The sequence below is a fragment of the Periplaneta americana genome, chromosome 4 (genome assembly GCF_040183065.1).
Source record: "Periplaneta americana isolate PAMFEO1 chromosome 4, P.americana_PAMFEO1_priV1, whole genome shotgun sequence".
NCBI classification, from domain to species: domain Eukaryota; kingdom Metazoa; phylum Arthropoda; class Insecta; order Blattodea; family Blattidae; genus Periplaneta; species Periplaneta americana.
The window spans coordinates 203,397,230-203,421,792 of record NC_091120.1 but is presented as its reverse complement, the minus strand read 5'-3'; the positions used below and the strand labels follow the sequence as shown (position 1 = coordinate 203,421,792).

General features: G+C 35.7%; 1 protein-coding gene across 1 annotated transcript in view; it reads right to left on the bottom strand.

Annotated features, from left to right (window-relative positions):
• Positions 1-24,563, bottom strand: part of bdg (sodium-dependent transporter bedraggled) — a 182,446-nt gene that overhangs the window by 98,256 nt on the left and 59,627 nt on the right. Inside the window, exon 2 of the mRNA XM_069824801.1 lies at positions 3,401-5,528. Within this exon, the coding sequence (XP_069680902.1) occupies positions 3,401-5,511 (2,111 nt within the window). The 5' untranslated portion in view covers positions 5,512-5,528. The remainder of the gene's footprint in view (positions 1-3,400; positions 5,529-24,563) is intronic.

Genomic DNA, 24,563 nt, shown 5'->3' with positions numbered 1-24,563 from the left:
TCTTTATGGGTGTCACAGGAATACGTGCAATCTGTATATAGACTAGAAGTAATGTCAATAGAAATCTTTATGGGTGTCACAGGAATACGTGCAATCTGTATATAGACTAGAAGTAATGTCAATAGAAATCTTTATGGGTGTCACAGGAATACGTGCAATCTGTATATAGACTAGAAGTAATGTCAATAGAAATCTTTATGGGTGTCACAGGAATACGTGCAATCTGTATATAGACTAGAAGTAATGTCAATAGAAATCTTTATGGGTGTCACAGGAATACGTGCAATCTGTATATAGACTAGAAGTAATGTCAATAGAAATCTTTATGGGTCCCACGGGAATCCATACAGCCGTATATAGAAGGAATGTCAATAGAAATCTTTATGGATACCACGGGAATATGTACAATCTGTATATAGAAGTAATGTCAATAGAAATCTTTATGGGTGTCACAGGAATACGTGCAATCTGTATATAGACTAGAAGTAATGTCAATAGAAATCTTTATGGGTGTCACAGGAATACGTACAATCTGTATATAGACTAGAAGTAATGTCAATAGAAATCTTTATGGGTGTCACAGGAATACGTACAATCTGTATATAGACTAGAAGTAATGTCAATAGAAATCTTTATGGGTGTCACAGGAATACGTACAATCTGTATATAGACTAGAAGTAATGTCAATAGAAATCTTTATGGGTGTCACAGGAATACGTACAATCTGTATATAGACTAGAAGTAATGTCAATAGAAATCTTTATGGGTGTCACAGGAATACGTACAATCTGTATATAGACTGAAAGTTGTGTGGATACCATGGCAATGCACACATTCTATACACTACAGCAGGCATGTCAATTGATGCCCACAGGAGCAAGCGCGCGCTTTAGAGCTCAGGAGAGCCTGAGCGCTTTACAGCGGAAAGGAAAGAGACAGACGAAAGAGGTGGTATATGCCGCTTGGTCGAGCTATATTCAGGGATGGCCAGCACTGATTCAATAGATAAAGGGAAGAGAACTTATTAAAACTGTATCCGTGTTAATTTTTAGATTTGTCTGAGAAGTATAAGTGCATTATAAGAATGTAAGTTTTAATTTTAATGCTCATTTTTCACAAGTTTGATTTTTTTTATTCAAAAGAAATATTTTCTCAACTTTTCGTATAGAAAAGTGAAATTTTCAGGTACAGGCCTATTTATTTAGCAGCCTTACAGAATGTTTTCGTAAATCTAATATACCGTATATACGTATTACTGAAGATAGTGTACTGAAAGTTTTGAAAATATTCTCATGGAAATTGTTTGTAAGGAAATGAATTAACAAAGCAACTACTGTTACATCATAAGCAAAAGATACGTGCCCATGTGTTGTAAAAATGTCAGCTCTATAGCTTCAGCAGATTTCGAGAAAATAATTTAATATTGTGATGATAGGAAGTTGCTCACAAATATCACCTTAAAAGCATAATGCGATAAGGGTTTTGTTATGTAATATTAGTTACACTTAAAACAGATACAGTACCTAGGTAACTTTGCTTTGTACTGTAATATTGTTTTGATTAGTTTATAGATTTCTTTTGTAAGGCTAAAGATACCATCAATATGAATTCCAACTTATCATGTCATACTCAATCTCTTTCTTTGGAATATCACTTTCTTTATGAATGATGTGTTTCATCCACTTAATACAGTATAATATTATACTACTATGGAATTTAAGTGAATATTCCTTCTTAACTCTCTATTATGTTATTAAGATTTAAAACACAAGTGCAATATTAAGAAATCAGTGTTAGTACTTTTGTTTTACAGACAATATAAATAATATATTCTTCACCTGACATAATTAGGAACATTAAATCCAGACGCTTGAATGGGCAGGGCATGTAGCACGTATGGGCGAATCCAGAAATGCATATAGTGTTAGTTGGGAGGCCGGCGGGAAAAAGACCTTTGGGGAGGCCGAGACGTAGATGGGAAGATAATATTAAAATGGATTTGAGGGAAGTGGGATATGACGATGGAGACTGGATTAATCTTGCTCAGGATAGGGATCAATGGCGGGCTTATGTGAGGGCGGCAATGAACCTCCGGGTTCCTTAAAAGCCAATAAGTAAGTAAGTAAGTAAGTATAGATAATATTAAACAGAAAGAAGCCATATAAAAATAACGACATAAAATTTCACGTTCCGTTTGAAGTTTGTGCACCACTGTTTTCTTAATTCAACAGGTTGCTTATGAATATACACAACCCTTCCTCTTTCCATACTTAGCGCTTGCTGCCCGCGTACGACGTCAAGGTCAGAAAAATGCGCTTGCTTTGACATCACTGCACTACAGTAATGTTAACTCTGATGTAGACTAAAGTACAGGGACATCATTTTATTTTTACTTGCATTTTTATTGTACCTGCATTTCTGAATGTACTTCACTCCGACCCCTTCACTAATGTCCTTGCTCCCGTCAGACACACAAACTTACGGCCGCTGTTGCACTCGAAGTCTTCAAGTAGTGAAGTAAACACTGCAGTGTATAGTGTGTTTCATAAATATGATTGCGTTTTCTATAGAAGAAAGAACCTATATTAATAATATCGTACTAAAAATTATATTCAAGAAACGATAAATTCAATTTCAGAGAATATGCTTCAAAATGTTTTTAATAATATGCGTACTGCATTGAAGCCTGCATTGTAATGAAGAGCAACCATTTTCAGCAACTTGTTTAAAAATTCAGATTAGCTTTTTTTCAATTGAGGTTGCTAGAAGCAAAGGAATGTTAGTGACATTTGTAATAACATGAGTCAAGTGCATCCAGTGTAAGCAAAAGTATCTAAAATTTTAGTGGCAAAGGGATAGTTTAACCGCATCACACATTAAAATTTAAATAAAAATTTCACCGATTTTACGAAAGCTTAAATATTTAAACTCCATTTTCTCAAAAGTAACTTAAGTGCACTTACAGCCCTTTACTTTTGACCCCCTCAATTTAAATGCACTCTCTATATTGTATGTTAACATCAATAATTAATATGCTAAATAAAGCAGACATTACATAACGAACATAGCCGCCTGAAAAGTTGAGTTTTGAAAAAAATAAATGTTACTACTCTACTGTATTTTGATAAATTTCGTAAAAGTGATGATCAAACTGAAAATGGTAATATCGTATTTCCCTACAACATAAATGGATACACTACTTTTCTCTCCTCCTATACCTAGTAAAATGATTTGTTTACATATTGCACTAGTAACATCAAACTCCTGTAATGGAAGGGGGCAACAGTGTTTCCGAGTATAGCCAGGTTAATGTTAAAAATGTTGGTAAAAATAAAGTGATGACCCTGTACATACAGTCTATCTACAGCAATAAAGCCAACATGCAAATCGTAACACTCACCTGGACTCCCCGTTGCTCGATGTGGCGTTATCTGCACCTTGAGAGTTGCCGCAATGTCTCAGGCTTGCGGTGGTCCTCGCCCCATCAGCGCTGAGGTCTGCGGATCGCGGTCTGCTAGACAGAGCCGCTTCGCCGTGCCCCAGTTCGTCGGCCGACAGCGGTCTGTCCAGCACTGGCACTTGCAGTCTATCGCCATGGTGCAACTCGTCCGCAGACTGGGCTGCCTGCCTTCCAGGAAATTCCGATCTATCGGGCAAAATAACCTGCAGCCTATCAGCAAAGTTCAAGCCATTGGGAGATTGCGATCTACGACATGTACTATTCACTTGCAGTCTATCAGAAAAAACCAGTTCGTCAGGAGACTGAGATCTATCGACGGCAGTGGCATCGGGGAATGTTAAGTAACTAGGGGACTGTGATCTATCAGGCAAGGTCGCTTGCAGTCTATCTGAAGAACTACAACACAACGCCCCTGCAGATCGCGGCCTGCCTCTGCGACTGGAGCGCGGCAGATTCAGTCCTGGAGAGTCAGCGCAGCTCACCTCCGGAATTGACTGCAGTCTGGATCTCAGAGGCACGTCTGCACAGGGGCTCTCAGAGTCGTTCACTTGAGGACTACAGCAAAGACTGGAATGTACGGTGATCTGAGGAATGCCATTAGCTTGATGTTGAGATCCGTCACTGACTGAATTACAACACTCTTCCGCACTATCACCCCCTCTAACGTTTTGGCTTTGTGAGCCATCTAGTTTTACAACAGGATTTGAACTGTCAAAATGTCTCCGTTCTGTAGTTGGTTCTGAACAGAAAGAATGTCTGAGTTCTGCAGTAGGTTCTGGACTGTGAGAATGCCGCAGTTCTTCAATAACGTCAGGACTGTGAGAATATCTTAGTTCTGTTGTATGTTCTGGGACGTGGAACTGTCTCAGTCCTGCTTTGAGATTGGGACTATGAGGATGGCTCGGTTCAGAAGTGGATTCTAAGTCGTGAGAATGTCTCAAATCTACATTGAGCTGAGGACTTATAAAATTACTTAGTTCTGATGTGCGTTGTGGACTTTGAGAATGTCTCAGTTCTGTAGTGAGTTCAGGAGCATAAGAATGTCTCAGTTCTTCAGTGGGTTCTGGACTGTGAGATTGTCTCAGTTCTGCAGTGGGTTCTGGAATGTAAGATTGTCTCAGTTCTATAGCGGGTTCTGTACTGTGAGATTGTCTCAGTTCTGCAGTGGGTTCTGAACTGTGAGATTGTCTCAGTTCTACAGTAGGTTCTGTACCGTGAGATTGTCTCAGTTCTATAGTGGGTTCTATACTGTGAGATTGTCTCAGTTCTACAGTGGGTTCTGTACTGTGAGATTCTCTCAGTTCTGCAGTGGGTTCTGAACTGTGAGATTCTCTCAGTTTTGCAATGGGTTCTGGATTCTTAGATTGTCTCAGTTCTACAGTGGGTTCTGGACTGTGAGATTTCCTTAGTTCTGGACTATGAGATTTTCTGAGTTCTGCAGTGGATTCTGGACTGTGAGAATGTCTCGATTCTACCCTAGACTGCTGATTCACTTCTTCTGTGGCTTGTGCACTGTAAAAATGTTTCTCCGCTGTTTCTGGTGATGTAACACTAAAATCTGAACTCACTAATAATTCACTGTTGTTGTGATGTAATTCTCCAGGTGCGCTATTGTCCATATGCTTTGGTCCCTTGGACGGCGTGGGAGTTAGAACCCTGTCATCAGGGTCGTCAAGAAGGCACCACGGAAGGCAGTCGTTGTCCGAGTCCAGGAAGCCGTAGCGGTCATCATCGGCATCGTAACCGAAGTTGAGTTGGCAGCGCTGGTTCAGATCATCCACGTCCACCAGCTTCCCTTCGTCGGCCAGACTGAAGTCTTCCGTTGTGGTGGTAACACTGGGGAACTCGCTGTCGGTCAACAATGAACACAGCGATGCCTCGTTTCGTTGGTCACGCGCCGTCTCTGAGCAGTCTTGTGGTTTGTTGTCCGCTTTCGAAGCGCAGCCTAGCTGATTTCGTTGCTCGGATAACAGGGGCTGGTGTGAGTGATGCTGCAGTTCAGGCGAGCCCTGGTTGTCATCCTCTCCTGCCGCATCCTCCTCCATCATCATCCCGTCACTGCGCCACCCTACAATGCAAGATTCCGACAATTAGCTTTTTTCTGAACTTTCTACTCAATAGACAGCAGATTTCAGACAAAATATATTTTATGCCGGACCATGCCGAAATGCAGTAATTATACACCTGGTAGCAGCACTTTAATGGACCTCATTAAAATATACCTATTCATTAAAGTTCAGGTTTTCTACCAATCAGAAAACACCACTGTAGCAATACGAAAGCGCAAGTATCGATTATTCTCGGATATGTAATCGAAAGACAACTAGCGGAACGTCACGGAGGCTGAAAATCCAATACTGTCGCAGAAGGTTATGTTCTGTCACTATAATAATTAGCGTTAATTGTAAATAATATTCAAATAAATTCAATTTGTCATCTCGTTTTTCAATGTCTAAATCAATTTCAAGGTTATATCAAGATTAATGTTTATTTTACTCTCTAGATTATATCAAGGTCAATGACATTTGTGTCTCGGAAAAAAATCAATACTTTCGCGTCTGCGCACATCTCACAATTTGCGAGATATTGCACAAGGTCAGTTCCGCTCCCCAGTCAGATAATAAGAATAACATGAATACTTATGAATAATTTCTTTTCATAAACATACTCGCGTCTTAATTACTACCATTATAGGCTCGTTGCATAATGTACTATTCTCTGGTTTCTATCTGCCTAGTGCACTTATATGCGTATTTAAAATATACCAGTTTTTCACTAGCTACATGCCTAAAAAGTGACCGTAGTCTATTTTTTTCTCTATTTCCTACATAGTAAACCTTTAAATCTAGCTGTAAGTACTCACAAAAATTAAAATTAAATCTGTGTCGCGACATCCCATGAAGGGCCAAGACCGATCTCACGTTCATTTGCCTCAACAGAGGTGAACAATCATCCAATCAAAATAGAGGTATTGCGTGGCCAGCACGATTATCCCCAACCCGTTATAGCTCGTTTTCGTAACAGGATTTCACTACCAATCGCAGCTCCCTGCATTCTTCACGATCTGGGTGGGCATCGGTCCCATATACTGACAGAAATTTCATGAGGAAATTCCTGCCCCATGAGGACTCGAACCAGCGGGCATTTCGTAACGTGATTCCAGGCAGTGATTTTTTAAGTCGAATATTTTGAGAGAAAATAGAATTAATGAAAACGAGAAAAATCTAATAAACATGGTCCTAATATTGATAAATTTGAAGTAACACATACTGTGAAACTGGTACTGTAACAAGAGCGTATTATTAATTAAGTTGACATGAAATTTAATTGACAGAAATTGAGAGGTGATAAACCACACATGTAGGTTTTAGCTTCCGTTTTTTTTAAGTTATATTATAATGACAGGGTTAGAGTATGAATTAGGTTTATTTTAAATTATGTTCTCTTCTAATACGGATGGTCCCTTATAATAATAATAATAATAATAATAATAATAATAATAATAATAATAATAATAATAATAATAATAATAATATTATTATTATTATTATTATTATTATTATTTACTTACTGGCTTTTAAGGAACCCGGAGGTTCATCGCCGCCCTCACATAAGCCCGCCACTGGTCCCTATCCTGAGCAAGATTAATCCAGTCTCTATCATCATATCCCACCTCCCTCAAATTCATTTTTAATATTATCCTCCCATCTACGTCTCGGCCTCCCCAAAGGTATTTTTCCTTCAAGCCTTCCAACTGACACTCTATATGCAATTCTGGATTCGCCCATACGTGGTACATGACCTGCCCATCTCAAACGTCTGGATTTGATGTTCCTAATTATGTCAGGTGAAGAATGCAATGCGTGCAGTTCTGCGTTGTGTAACTTTCTCCATTCTCCTGTAACTTCATCCCTCTTAGCGTCAAATATTTTCCTAAGCACCTTATTCTCAAACACCCTTAACCTATGTTCCTCTCTCAAAATGAGAGTCCAAGTTTCACAATCATAAAGAACAACCGGCAATATAACTGTTTTATAAATTCTAAATTTAAGATTTTTTGACAGCAAACTGGATGATAAAAGTTTCTCAACCGAATAATAACAGGCATTTCCCATATTTATTCTGTGTTTAATTTCCTCCCGAGTGTCATTTGTATTTGTTACTGTTGCTCCCAGGTATCTGAATTTTCCCACGTCTTCAAAAGATAAATTTCCAATTTTTATATTTCCATTTCGTACAATATTCTCGTCACGAGACATAATCATATACTTTGTCTTTTCGGGATTTACTTCCATTATTATTATTATTATTATTATTATTATTATTATTATTATAAACTTAATTAGTTACCACTGTCACCGGGTGTTTACCCATTCCCGATGCGCATACATACATACATACATACATACATACGTACATACATACGTACATACATACGTACATACATACGTACATACATACATACATACATACGTACATACATACATACATACATACATACATACATACATACATACATACGTACATACATACATACATACATACATACATACGTACATACGTACATACATACATACATACGTACATACATACATACATACATACATACATACGTACATACATACATACATACATACATACATACATACCGTACATACATACATACATACATACATACATACATACATACATACATACATACCGTACATACATACATACATACATACATACATACATACGTACATACATACATACATACATACATACATACATACATACGTACATACATACATACATACATACATACCGTACATACATACATACATACATACATACATACATACATACGTACATACATACATACATACATACATACATACATACATACATACCGTACATACATACATACGTACATACATACATACATACATACATACATACATACATACGTACATACATACATACATACATACATACATACATACATACATACATACACACAAGATCGTACCTTCACAGATTCAAGATTATTCCAACTCCAACGTGCCCTTGCAGACTAAAAGAAGAACAGACAGTCAACCATATACTACTAAGATGTGCCACACTGATAAAAGAAAGAAGAATCCTACGAGCTAGTATAATACGCACAGGTCAAACCTGGCCTCCACCTTTTGATCAGTTCACAACAGCATACCTCAAAAGCTTCAGAAAATTTATAAAATCCATAGAATTTGGCAAAATGTAACAGAATTGAAATTATAAATAATATTAACAATGATGGTAACCTAAAATATAAGAAGTACAATTAGGCAACACTTGTATCTATAAGAATTTCAACATCGCAATCAAAATTGTAAATATCTTGTTCTCATAAATTATGTAACTAATTATTGTAATATTTTATGTAAAGCATGTAGTATTACTCCAATGTAATGGAGCATGCTGATATACAAAAAAAAAAAAAAAAAAAAAAAAAAAAATACATACATACATACATACGTACATACATACATACATACATACCGTACATACATACATACATACATACATACGTACATACATACATACATACATACGTACATACATACATACATACATACATACATACGTACATACATACATACATACGTACATACATACATACATACATACGTACATACATACATACATACATACATACATACATACATACATACATACATACATACATACATACATACATACATACATACATACATACATACCGTACATACATTATTTTCTTATGTGAGCTCTTTGCTCGTTTCTTATGGGTATGTCACATCTGTCTGTTTACTCTTTTCATAATTCCACGCGAACGCTTCTCAGCCAATGAGCGAGCTCATTGACGCTAGACTGACCAATGAGAATGGAGTTACACTGATAGTTACAAGTATGCTGCTCGAAATGAATAAGTGATGGTCTTTTTCCTCCTACGTTCATTTGTTTTAGTTGTATTGTCGATATAAAAGCAATCAAGAAATTACTTAAGACTCGCAGTTTCAACATGCAACAATAACTATTTACAATAATTTTATTGAACAATTAATTACTATAAGTAAAAATGTTTAAAGTAAAATTGAACATCCTGAAAATTATAGATAAGCAACGATACGAGAGTTCAAAATAAAGTGTTATTACAACCTCAAAAGTTCAGTTGTATTTATTCCAAAGATACTTTTATTCTCATCATCTTTGCTTCGATTCGATTGTTTTTCTGGATCTTATCATTATATCCTCGAATGTTTAGTTGTTCAGAATTACAGTTGTTCGCATTGGGAATATCTTGCCAAATACAATTCGTGATAATAGTTATCCTCAGGTAATTTAATTTCGCTTTTGAAACTCATGTTTTCTGTCATTAGATAATTACCGTATTGGCCCGAGTGTAAGCCGCACCCGAGTATAAGCCGCACCCTTAATTTTAGGGGGAAAGGAGAAAAAAAAAGAAAAATTGAGTGCAGAATGAGAAAAAAAGGAAAATTGAGTGCAGTGAAATTTACCTGTCACATTATCCAGTTACAAAACTGTTTACACTATTTAAACACTTTTTCTTCAATTACGGTATTACGTGGGTAAATCACCAAAAATACCGGTACAACTAATCACCGTCTTCTCCAATGTCACTGCTGACTTCACTACTACCGGTACCGGTATTTGTTTCATCACTGTCACTTTGTTCATCACTCTCCGCTCAAAGTACGTCGTCCTCACTGCCATCCAGCGCACATTAGACTCATCCACACTAAACTTTTTGCCGGCTTCTCTATTAGACGTACTCCTAGCATGACGAATAACTGCAAGTTTGAAACTAGCGTCATAACTGCGCCGAATTCCCAAGCTTGTTGAAGCTTTTCTTTCTACGTTTCCGCTCATGGCTGAACCCGTAGCTACGTACAAACTGTTTTAATCTGTCCTATCATACAAAAGAGTACGATCACTGTAATATGAAGACTGGTACATTGTTGCGTCATATACCATACGACTGCTGACAATTTCAAACACGAGCGCGTGGCATTGTTGCTCCATTTCAAAATGATAAAATTACCGGTAGCAACATGCGCCACATTTCAAGTTTAAATTTATCGGCCGCGCAAATAAGCCGCACCCCAACTTTTCGAGTTTGAAATTTGAATAAAAAGTGCGGCTTATATTCGGACCAATACGGTATTTCTCGAAATATTTTTCATGACAACAAACATTCGTTAAGCTCAATTCAATTATGGAAAACTATCAGCACACGTCGTATTATAGAAGATAACTCCATTGCAATAATAAACGAGCAAAGAGCTCACATTAAAAGATATTCTGTTGTTACAATAGCACATTCACAGTAGATACTCGTTTCTGCAGAGGTATTAATATCAGGACTTATATTTATTACACTTTTGTGTTGTTTTAATGAATACTACCACACATCAAAAAATCAAATCTTTTTCTTTAATATCTTGTAAATAAAACTGTAGTATCACCAAGATTACACACACACTTTTTCATTAAACATATTCATTTATATGGTTGAGTACTCTTTGTCCCTTGTCGCAGCTTACGAATGGTGAGATGATTTCTAAATTTCATTTTAATAGAATGATGTACATGAAATATAATAATTTTAGTGCTAGTCTGTCTGTGTACAGCGATTTCTACTAAACTATTGGACGGATTTTGTTCATATTCAGTATCTACGAGTCAATTTATCAGGGAATGATGTACATGAAATATAATAATTTTAGTGCTAGTCTGTCTGTGTACAGCGATTTCTACTAAACTATTGGACGGATTTTGTTCATATTCAGTATCTACGAGTCAATTTATCAGGGAATGATGTACATGAAATATAATAATTTTAGTACTAGTCTGTCTGTGTACAGCGATTTCTACTAAACTATTGGACACGGATTTTGTTCATATTCAGTATCTACGAGTCAATTTATCAGGGAATGATGTACATGAAATATAATAATTTTAGTACTAGTCTGTCTGTGTACAGCGATTTCTACTAAACTATTGGACACGGATTTTGTTCATATTCAGTATCTACGAGTCAATTTATCAGGGAATGATGTACATGAAATATAATAATTTTAGTACTAGTCTGTCTGTGTACAGCGATTTCTACTAAACTATTGGACACGGATTTTGTTCATATTCAGTATCTACGAGTCAATTTATCAGGGAATGATGTACATGAAATATAATAATTTTAGTACTAGTCTGTCTGTGTACAGCGATTTCTACTAAACTATTGGACGGATTTTGTTCATATTCAGTATCTACGAGTCAATTATCAGGGAATGATGTACATGAAGTATAATAATTTCACTACTAGTCTGTCTGTGTACAGCGATTTCTACTAAACTATTGGACGGATATTGTTCATATTCAGTATCTACGAGTCAATTTATCAGGGAATGATGTACATGAAATATAATAATTTTAGTACTAGTCTGTCTGTGTACAGCGATTTCTACTAAACTATTGGACGGATTTTGTTCATATTCAGTATCTACGAGTCAATTTATCAGGGAATGATGTACATGAAATATAATAATTTCAGTACTAGCCTGTCTGTGTACAGCGATTTCTACTAAACTATTGGACGGATTTTGTTCATATTCAGTATCTACGAGTCAGTTTATCAGGGAATGATGTACATGAAATATAATAATTTTAGTACTAGTCTGTCTGTGTACAGCGATTTCTACTAAACTATTGGACACAGATTTTGTTCATATTCAGTATCTACGAGTCAATTATCAGGGAATGATGTACATGAAATATAATAATTTTAGTACTAGTCTGTCTGTGTACAGCGATTTCTACTAAACTATTGGACGGATTTTGTTCATATTCAGTATCTACGAGTCAATTTATCAGGGAATGATGTACATGAAATATAATAATTTTAGTACTAGTCCGTCTGTGTACAGCGATTTCTACTAAACTATTGGACGGATTTTGTTCATATTCAGTATCTACGAGTCAATTTATCAGGGAATGATGTACATGAAATATAATAATTTTAGTACTAGTCTGTCTGTGTACAGCGATTTCTACTAAACTATTGGACGGATTTTGTTCATATTCAGTATCTACGAGTCAATTTATCAGGCAATGATGTACACATGTAATATAATAATTTAGCACTAGTCTGTCTGTGTGCAGGCAGTGTATATCTTGTCTGCACAGGTCACGAACTCACCTCCCGGCCACAGGAGCTGCCAGATCGCCGACAGCATCTTGCAGACTGACGCCGATCAGTGCCGGTGCCCCTTGTTAGCTCTCACGCGCCATGTATCAACCAATCAGCGTAATTATCGACTTATAAATAGTGTATACGGCTTCAGTGTGGCGTGGGTTTGAGTCCCATCATCTTCTATAAGCGCGAAAAATGGCCGGCTCATTTTTTCTGTAATCCTCTAATACCAAAAACACAGATCTATCACATCCCGGCGGAAGTCATAGTAAGGAATTTGTAGTCTTTTAAAGGATGTGCGTACTGTAGATGATCAAATTTTTTTTATTATTTCTGGCCTTAAAAAATCAGCTCTTTCTGTAGATCATGTCTAAAAATATGCAAGTTGGTTAGAAAGTGCCGGTTAAATTCACTAGGATGTAGGGTTAAAATGTGTCTAATGCACAAAAGTGTTAGATCCATGGTTGAGGGTCAAAATAATTTCACTTCATAACGAGTTGTAGCTAGACTCTGTGCATTAATATCGTGGAACCAAATTACATCTGAAATATAATGTTCAGAACATGAACTCCTGCAATGGTGCTACTATATTAGTCACCCAAAAGTATAAAATATACGAGAAAAATAATAAAAAATAAAAAGTAAAGTTTGATATTTCCGTCTTTGACTTATTTATTAAAATGTCAACAAAGTTATTTTTGCTAATACATCTTATTACAGGTGAAGGTTTTCGCCCCTTGTTATGGGCAACATCTGACAACTGTGTGGATATTATATATATAATATATATATATAATATATATATGGTAAATAAATCCATAATACATATTGCAAGACTTTAAAAAACTGTTTAAAAACTTTAAAATTTAAAAAAACTTTTAAAAACAGCTCTCGAATTAAAAAGTAAAGATTAAAAATATTTAACAAGAATTACGTATAAAATTGTTTTAAGATCTGCATATATTTTATATTATAATCTGCTACACGCTATTCTTTGTTACTTCATACTATGTCGTTCCATTCACGTTCAGTACATCATTCTAGGAGTTTAATCATATTTTTCGTCACTGGTTTTTCTAAATACTGTATGCAATTACAGAATTCTTATGCAGACATTTCTTGTACATTTTGTAAAATTATGCATATTTAATTTTTTCCACATTCCCAAATTAACAAGTGATTACCTACTGGTTGTTCCACATTCATATAATCACTGCGCAAAATACACATTCAACAATCTGTCCATAACGTGGTGAAGCATGTATTTCGTAAAATTTATTATCTGCCATAGACAATTTTAGTATTATATTATTAAATATGCATATTTTAAAACAATTTATATGTAATTCTTGTTAATTATTTTTAATCTTTACTTTTTAATTCGAGAGCTGTTTTTAAAAGTTAAAAAAATAAAAAGTATTTTTAAATTTTAAAATTTGTAAAAAATTTTTTAACTCTTGCAATATTAATATGGATTTATTTACCATATATATATATATATATATATATATATATACAGTTGTCCGATGATGCCCATAACAAGAGACGAAAACGTTCACGTGTATTAAGATGTATTAGCAAAAATAACTTTCATGACATTTTAATAAACAAGTCAAAGACGGAAATATCAAACTTTACTTTTTGTATTTTGTATTATTATATGGCTTATTGGAATACACACAAAAATGAATTCAAAATTCAAATTTATACGAGAAAAATAGTTAATAAGTGGTCTTTTGTGATTTTCTCGAAGTAATGAAAAATAGCTTTAACTTGTTTTGAATATTAGCTCTACATCTGTAACTTCATTATAAACAGATTTTAGAAAGAAAATACAGACGGTTTGATACCAATGTTCTTCGATACTGGATTCTCCATACCGATAGGCCTGCTTTAGAGTTTCAATACTAGCCTATACTTCGTTGCACAATGTCTCAAAGACAACATATAGCCTACATTGCCAGCAGAGAGAAAGATAATTCCTATTGAAGCTATGATAGAGGTCTCATTTCATTTTATGTTGAAGTTGAGGTGTCTGAGGCGTTCTACCTCCGCCCAAGTTGAAGTCAAGCGTGGAATGAGACCTCTGCCATTGGTTGAATAGCAATATTATATTTCTCTCATCCTCTGCCGGCAATGTTTACATCAGACATTATAGAAAACGAAGTATACATACAGACTTAGGCCTGGTCCACAATAAACCGGGAACAGAAACGACAACGAAAACGGAAAAATGATTAAAATAGAACTATTTAAATGTGAGCATTCACAATTAACGAAAAGCTTGCCGGAGCCCGGGAACGAAAATGCGAAAGTTGGCGAAGTGTAAACTCGTTTCTGATCACAGGCTACTAGATTCTTTCTGTTATACATCTATTTGGTCGTCGTATAAGCCTATTTTGTAACAAGGAGGCCGTGATATAATTTCTTCTCCATAGGCCTACATCGTGTTTAACTAACTCATAAATTCAGTAGAATAAGTTTCAATTTCTGCTACGTGTATATGTGACCAGTTTACAAAGTGAATTGAATTGTTAAATATCTTGTGTTATAAATTTTGAAGTTGGTTAACCTGTGTTTATGTCGGCTGGCTTGCACTCATGAGAGAACGCCATTGGTCAATTATACACAAATAACATAAGAATGCGTAATATCGACTTTATTGGAAATCAAAAATCTTCACGTTCACGTCCTCCGCTTTTGTTCTCGTTCCCGGTTTATTGTGGACCAGTCTTAAGGCTCATTCACAAAGAAAATTAAACATAACGTAAGCGTTAATTTAAGAATATATTCGTTTCCGTAAAATCAAGAAGTCATACCATCATTCACTATGGGAACATAAACATAACCGCAAACATACTTGGTAACCATGGAAACATAACAACGACGCCATTTCCTCATATTCTGTCGTATAGTTCAGCGCATAACGATTGTGTTCTGTTTGCAAATCACGTAAGCATAAGCATGAAAGTTTGGAGTTTGCAAACTTTCATGTTAACGTCTTACGGTAATGTTTATGTCAATACTTATGTGAATCATTGTGAATGATCCCATTTGGTAGCCTGGGCGCAAACTTCTGTGTTTATGTTACGGTTATGTTTAATTTTCATTGTGAATGGGCCTTTAGAGAGCCTTTCTCGGTCGTGTCGCCCGTTCCACGGAGGCTGGAGGACCTCCCAGTTAGAGCGGGAACTCCAGCTGTAAGCGCGTCAGGCTTGGCTCAAATGTTGTGACCTTAACATCACTTCTGGCTGACAGCAGCTGTTGTCGAGTTCGTTTGAAGTGTCGTGGACGCGCATATAAAGCGTTACTTAAGTGGTTTCTTATAGTTTTCATAATGTCTCGACATATGTAGGCTTACTTACTTACAAATGGCTTTTAAGGAACCCGGAGGTTCATTGCCGCCCTCACATAAGCCCTCCATTGGTCCCTACCTTGTACAAGATTAATCCAGTCTCTATCATCATATCCCACCTCCCTCAAATCCATTTTAATATTATCTTCCCATCTACGTCTCGGCCTCCCCAAAGGTCTTTTTCCCTCCGGCCTCCCAACTAACACTCTATATGCATTTCTGGATTCGCCCATACGTGCTACATGCTCTGCCCATCTCAAACGTCTGGATTTAATGTTTCTAATTATGTTAGGTGAAGAATACAATGCGTGCAGTTCTGTGTTGTGTAACTTTCTCCATTCTCCTGTAACTTCATCCCTCTTAGCCCCAAATATTTTCCTAAGCACCTTATTCTCAAACACCCTTAACCTATGTTCTTCTCTCAAAGTGAGAGTCCAAGTTTCACAACCATACAGAACAACCGGTAATATAAATGTTTTATAAATTCTAACTTTCAGATTTTTCGACAGCAGACTGGATGATAAAAGCTTCTCAATCGAATAATAACAGGCATGTCCATATATGTGGGCCTTACACACTTCAATAAAGAATTTTTATGTACCTACGATTCATACGTGGAAACAGAGACTTGCAGATGTATCTGCTCCACATAATAATAATAATAATAATAATAATAATAATAATAATAATAATAATAATAATAATAATAATAATAATAATAATAATTCTTTATTTATACTGGCAGAGTTAAGGCCATAGGGTCTTCTCTTACACTCTACCAGGTCACAAAGTATACAAGCAGTTAAAATTTAACAAAAAGTTAAAGAACAGAATACTAACATATTACAAAGAGAAATAATAGCATAATAAATCGACACTAAACAACATGAAAATAATACCATAATAAAAAAGGAAAGTAAAATACATTGGAATATAGTGAAAGCAACTCATTTAGTACAAATGGTTAATATGGAAAAACGTAGGGAAGAATATATCAAAATGGAATGTAATAAAATAATAATAAAAAAAGAAATACGAAAGTTAAATAAAATTCACGATAAAAAGGCTATGATAATAAATTCATAGGCTGATAAAGAGAACAGAAAGGGGAAAGGAAGGAAAGAAATATATAGCCTATATTTTTACAAAACTATGGCAGAGAAAAGAGCTTATAACTGAAAGGAATCTGATTCAAAAAGTGCAATTTTAATTTATTTTTGAAACTAGACAATGTCCGACAGTCTCTGACACGTTGTGGTAGAGAGTTCCAGAGATGAGCTGCAGAGACGGTAAAAGATGAAGAGTAGAAGGATGTTCTGTGTTTAGGAATGGAGAGTGTGATATGGTGTTGTGAGCGAGTATCTATTTCGTGATATGAGGACAAATGTTGAAAACGAGAAGCTAGGTAGCTAGGGTTAGAGGTTTGAAGAATATTGAAGAGTAAAGTGAGAGAGTGAATAGTTCTTCGCTCTTTGAGACGGACCCAGGACAGCATATTTAGTGAAGGTGTGATACGGTCAGATCTACGGACGTTGAAAATAAATCGAATAATAATAATTTATTTAATTATTTTATTTATTTAGAATATTAATGTGCGAAACAACAGCACAAGTGCAATTACAGTTTAGCGCAAGGTACAAATAATAATAATAATAATAATAATAATAATAATAATAATAATAATAATAATAATAATTTATTTTAGCTGGCAGAGTTAAGGCCGTAAGGCCTTCTCTTCCACTCAACCAGCAAAAAGTATACATACATATGTATCAACTTACAAAGAATTCAACAATTTGATTTAGATAAGAGCTACATGTATACAAGAGTTATTTACGAATTAAACAACAAAATACTATGAACTATTAATGAAATACAAACTATGTAGCAGAATTAAGCTAAAATACATAGAATGTTAATATATTTCAAATAATGTTAGACAATAGAAAGAGATTATTATGAGACAATTTTGAAAATACAGCACAATCAGGATGATGTCTAAAGGAAGGAGTAACAATGTAGTCAGTGATAGTTTAAATCAGTATGATTGGAGTGAAATGCTAATAAGGTTATCTTTTAAGCTGTTTTTGAAAGTGTTTATTGTCTTGCAGCCCCTAATACTTTGTGGCAAGGAATTCCATTGTCGCGAGGTGGATACTGTAAAAGATGATGAATAACGAGATGTTCTATGAAGAGGTATACTTAGCGTGCCACAGATAAGTGATGTGGTATTTACGTCGTGGTTAGAGTATAGATAAGAGAAATGAGACGAAAGGTAATTTGGTGTTGAAGTGTGCAGAATTCGAAAGAGCAATGACAAGGAGTGTAAAGTTCTACGTTCTTTAAGTCGGAGCCACGAAAGGCTTGCGGTGATATGTGATCATATCGTCGGATGTTGCACACGTATCTGACGCACATATTCTGAACTCGCTGTAACTTGACTGACAGTTCAGAACTTAGGTCACTTAACAAAACGTCACAATAATCGAAATGCGGCGTTACTAGGGTTTGTACTAGGGTAAGTTTTAGTTGCTGGGGCAAGAAGTTTCTCAAGCGATTCAAACAGTGAATGGAGGAACAGATTTTTTTTTATCGTTTCTTTAATTTGAATATTCCAATTTAGTTTATTATCGAAAAAGAAGCCATAGCGATACCATGCGAAAGCTAGTAAACAAATTTAGAGACACGGGATCTATTCTCGATAAAAAGCAAATGGTAAGAAGGTGTGTGCTTTTTTTATTGTCCAATTTAATAAACCCTATTTCACCCTGAGGTATATTAGGGTTATAGTTGGCATCAAAATACATATTTTATAAGCAATAAACAATAATAAAATTATAATACAAAATTGTGGTCAAGGTTACAATTCACATGAATTATGTACAAGAATGCACCTTAATGAAAGAATGGATCGTTTCATAAAGCCTCAAGGCATGTCTCTATATTTATATCTAATGGTTATAGGAAGAAATATATATATATATATATATATATATATATAAAATAGCTATTTAACGTGTTATTTTAGAAGCAATAAATAGCTATAGGCTACTAAGAGATGGCTTAAAATTTACGAATTAAATACATTATTTAGTAACAACAATTGGCAGTAATCAGGTATTACAAGAAATGGCTCAAAATTAGAAATCAAATGCATAATTAAAATAAAAATTAAAAGCAATAATACAATATTATAGTATGCGAAATTGAAGACTTGCAGTTTCGTCATAGTTGATTAGAAATAATACGATTTTTTTCCCGGAATAATTTAACATTTTAGTTTCACGAATATTCTATTCAAGAAGGACATGAAATACTTATATGATTTAGAGTTGGTAAGTATATTGGTTAACGGTTTGGTAAATGTATAATTTAAAGTGTTCAGTAACAACTCAAGCTCGTATCTTTCACGGCAAAAGACTGGACAATCATATAATACATGTTTGACATCTTGAGATTCCTCCCCACAAATGCAAGTTGCATCGTCTTTAATATGGAATATATTTAAGTATTCCCCGAATTTTCCATGCCCAGTCAAAAACTGTGTCAGTACGAAATTTGGCGTTATTACTTTACATTTATTACGATCATAGACCGTTGGAAAATATAGCTCTTTTGTAAGAATTCCCTTATCACTATTGACCCATCTCTCGTTCCATAGTCGATATTGGAGAAGAACATACTCCTGACAAATTTCTCCGACGGCTTACACGGAAATAAGAAATTTCGATGAGCTCGGCATGGCGATCTACCAAACTCTTAGAATTGAAACCATGCAAATGACTGTTGCCCACGAATTGCAGCCCAGCGGTCATGACATTCGGTTAAATTTTTGTACGTAGAAATAGAGGGATTCATCAATGTTAGTGAAAGCGAATACCTAAATCAAATGTTTTGCAAGTGAAGGTGTGTGTTTACTGCGAGGTCTGGAACTTGCCATCAAGGTCTGCGCTTGTTGCTGGGTTCAACACGATCGGAAGTGGCAGGTGGGCGCTAAGAAGCGCGAATTGGCATAATGAGGCCAACACACGAAGAACTCACATGCAAAACTGCATTAAAATACATTTTATACACACTAGTTAGTTGTTAGTTAATTGGAGATCTATATAATACTGTATATTGTATATTTATTGCCATTAAAATTAAGTTCAATTTATATATCATTAGTTAACGTAGTCCTTTTACATTTCTCTTTTCCAGGAAACCACCCTTAAATACATTTTACTATTAATAACTATTGCTACTCCATACCACATAAAATCATTTTACAGGGACATCATTTTATTTTTACTTCAATTTTTATTGTACGTGAGTTCTTGAATGTACTTCACTCCCACCCCTTCTACTAATGAAGTTCAACCGTCCTCCACACAGATCCAAGACCGCATATACAGTCATAGTAGCCTTACGGTTACAGTAAACAGTACGTTCCAAAAATATGTTCGCGTTTTCCAGTGACGAAAAAGCTTCCAATATTGAATCATTTTCGGACAGGTACTGTCGTCCATTTGCCTACGCCGTATCCCGGTTTCCCCCACTAGCTTTTATTCGCCAGCTAGTGGCTGGGCTGTCTTAGCTCTTTTCTGAAAACATTAATTTCTGTTAGGAACTCGACGTCTACGTAATATTATACAACTATTTAAAATAATTTAAATGAAAGGGCTTCGTTATGTAATTAACTGTCACGTGATTTCCCCCCTTTCTACGATCCTGTGACAAAACCCCTTGGACGGACAGTAGATATATGTCTGAGTAATTTTATCTTTTCGGATCGGGCAGAAGTGAACACTGAATTTACAATACGTAAGGTACTCTTTTATAAAGTAGGTACAGAATTATTTTCAACATGAGTTACTAGTACGAAGGACGAACCTGGTACTTGAAATTAGGTACAATAGTCTATAGTGCGATAATATGCACAAAAGAACTGAAGATTGTATCGAAATAAACGGTCACCATTTAAAAAAACGTGTTTAAATATCCATATTATGATTATTTTTCAATTTAACTTCATTCTCTATATTGTACGCTAATGTGCTATAGACAGTTTAATATGCACTGCATAATGAATACGTCCGCATGGACAGCTCAGTTCGTGAGTAAAAACACTCATTGATAATACAGTACTCTATTTTGATTAAACAAAAACCTAATGGAAATGATCAAACTCAAAAGCGAAATATTTCCTAGTTTACGTAAATGGATGAACTACTTTTCTTCCCTCCTATACCTAGTAAATTGATTTGTTTGTATATTACGCCAGTATAATCGAACTCCAGTCGTGGAAGGGGGTATCAAACGGCGTTGATCCAGAGGTATAGGCAAGTTAATATTAAAAATGTTAGTAAAAATAAAATGATGTCCCTGTAGTTGTTTCTTAACAAAAACTCTCTCAGTATTAGAGGAGAAAAATTCACTCCGGCGCCTGGGATCGAACCAGGGGCCTTGGTTCTACGTACCAAGCGCTCTCACCACTGAGCTACCCCGAAGTTCAATCCACAACACCGGATCGTACTCCCCTCCTCCAGTGTTTTTCCCTTTGTGCCCTGACTCCAAGTTGGGCATGTATGTTGACATTTTATTAAGTAAATTGCCATTATACAAGGAGCGCACTCAGTTGAGTGACTTGGTGGCCGGGATTCCACAGAAATATGCACTAGCTAGAAGAATTTTAGTAAAGATTTTTTTTCTCCTCTAATATGAATTGTTACCATAACAGATTTAATCTGTAGGACCAAAAAAAAAATGTAGTAAATTCTTCTAAAAACTCTTTCGCTTTAATTAATATTTCTTATATATATATATATATATATATATATATATATATGTATATATATTTATACTTTAGTTTTCATTTCTTCTTTACTGTAATTATACAAAAGTTTTCCGAGATCCCTCAATTTTCTTCCATTTACTGTTCTATACAATTTCCTATAGGCCTACGCTATTTCTACATTTAGTTTTAGTGATATCTCTTGAATAAATATTTTTCTTGTTCTGTCATTTTCCAGGCAATATAGTGGAAAATATACCGCCTGTTGTTTTTGATTATATAAAGGACACATTATACTCGTATCTTCTATTTTTTAACCTCCAAATTCCCGATTTTCTACATAATATTATAGAACTGTTTAAAATAATTTAAAGAAAAGGGCCCTGTTCAGTAACTGTCATGTGATTTTCCCTTTTCGACGACCCTACTACATAACCAGTTTGAAGACAGTAACAGAATTTAGTTTCGTTACTGAAAAGTCATATGATATATAATATTAGATAAATTATATTTTTCAGTTTAGAAAGCCTGAAATCTCTCTCACTGAGGTTCTGGCTGATATGTACATCCATTATCAGGCAGTACATCTCACTTGACGATATGTGTCAGAGGAAGAACAATTGTTTGTATGCATCTGAAGTCTGATTAATGTAATATGTCGCTAGTCAGCGATGTATGCAATGGAGGGAGAAAGGAACTGACCATCGTACCCCATTATCTCCTGGCCTAGTTGCCTCATGAGTGATGCCTTGTTGGTGTCACTTGTGGGAGGGGTCCAGACCTTTCTTCGGACAATTGACTAAACAAACCATGAAAAAAGTCTGAAATCTGTGGGAGAACATCCTGGAATCCGGGGAAGGGGTGGGATTTTCCACTAGGTTACACCCTGAATTCATCACTGCATTATGATTTCCACGTGAAGTACAGCTGGAGCCAGCGTTTTTGGCGTGTGTTAGTGCCCAGTTTGTGAGCATGTTGTTAGTACAGCTGAGAATGGTACCACTTCCTATACACGTCACATCAGCCATTTGCCAAACACAGTTGTCAGACAGACTGCAGCAAATGTAAAACACTCGCACTTAACGTTCTCATTACTTATTTCACACGCCAAAAATGGTGACGCGGACTGTACGCCCTCAGCAAGGAAATCCTCTTATCAAGCAGAAAAATAATTTTAACTCATGATAATGTCCACCAACATTCGTAAGGCTCCAGTCGCGTGATCTTTACACAGTTATGGTTGTTAAACATAGCCGTCGATTATCCAACCGTGAAACGCAGCTGCACAGCTGGCATTCTGAATTAGTAATTAATTATTAAACTACCAGCAACCAACCCTCAGTACACCATAGCGAAACCTTCCCCTAGTACGTAGTATGTACAGAGCTAAACACTGTTAAAGGAAAACGACAGAAAAGTTGGTTTGGGAAACAAGAAAAAAGTGTACCCCCACCACTATATTATTACTTACTTACTTACTTACTGGCTTTTAAGGAACCCGGAGTTCATTGCCGCCCTCACATAAGCCCGCCATTGGTCCCTATCCTGTGCAAGATTAATCCATTCTCTATCATCATATCCCACCTCCCTCAAATCCATTTTAATATTATCTTCCCATCTACGTCTCGGCCTCCCTAAAGGTCTTTTTCCCTCCGGCCTCCCAACTAACACTCTATATGCATTTCTGGATGCACCCATAATTGCTACATGCCCTGCCCATCTCAAATGTCTGGATTTAATGTTCCTAATTATGTCAGGTGAAGAATACAATGCGTGCAGTTCTGCGTTGTGTAACTTTCTCCATTCTCCTGTAACTTCATCCCTCTTAGCCCCAAATATTTTCCTAAGCACCTTATTCTCAAACATCCTTAATCTCTGTTCCTCTCTCAAAGTGAGAGTCCAAGTTTCACAACCATACAGAACAACCGGTAATATAACTGTTTTATAAATTCTAACTTTCAGATTTTTTGACAGCAGACTGGATGATAAAAGCTTCTCAACCGAATAATAACAGGCATTTCCCATATTTATTCTGCGTTTAATTTCCTCCCGAGTATCATTTATATTTGTTACTGTTGCTCCAAGATATTTGAACTTCTCCACCTCTTCAAAAGATAAATTTCCAATTTTTACATTTCCATTTCGTACAATATTTTCGTCACGAGACATAATCATATAGGCCTACTTTGTCTTTTCGGGATTTACTTCCAAACCTATCTCTTTACTTGCTTCCAGTAAAATTCCCGTCTTTTCCCTAATCGTTTGTGGATTTTCTCCTAACATATTCACGTCATCCGCATAGACAAGCAGCTGATGTAACCCGTTCAATTCCAAACCCTCTCTGTTATCCTGGACTTTCCTAATGGCATACTCCAGAGCAAAGACTATATTATTATTATTATTATTATTATTATTATTATTATTATTCCGCCTACAGGCACTCAATAACAAATGAAGGATTACAGAATGGCCGTATAAATCACGTGCTGCCACAGCCTTGCAAAAAGTTTCTCAAACGCAGGTTTTATGTTATTAATAGCTAACCTTCTGTACTCAAGCTTTCCTTTACAACAAATATGCATAAGTGTGCTTCTTTATAGAGAGACTTTCGACCTTGGGATTTCGCAACGTTCCCTCGTCTTCATGAATGTCCTATGCGGGTGATCCACAAATTTAAGATTTCCGGTGCTCTACATGTTGATATTTGCACCGTGAATCGTACAAATGTCATTTTTATCAAGATGGAAGGCAAGGAAAAAGT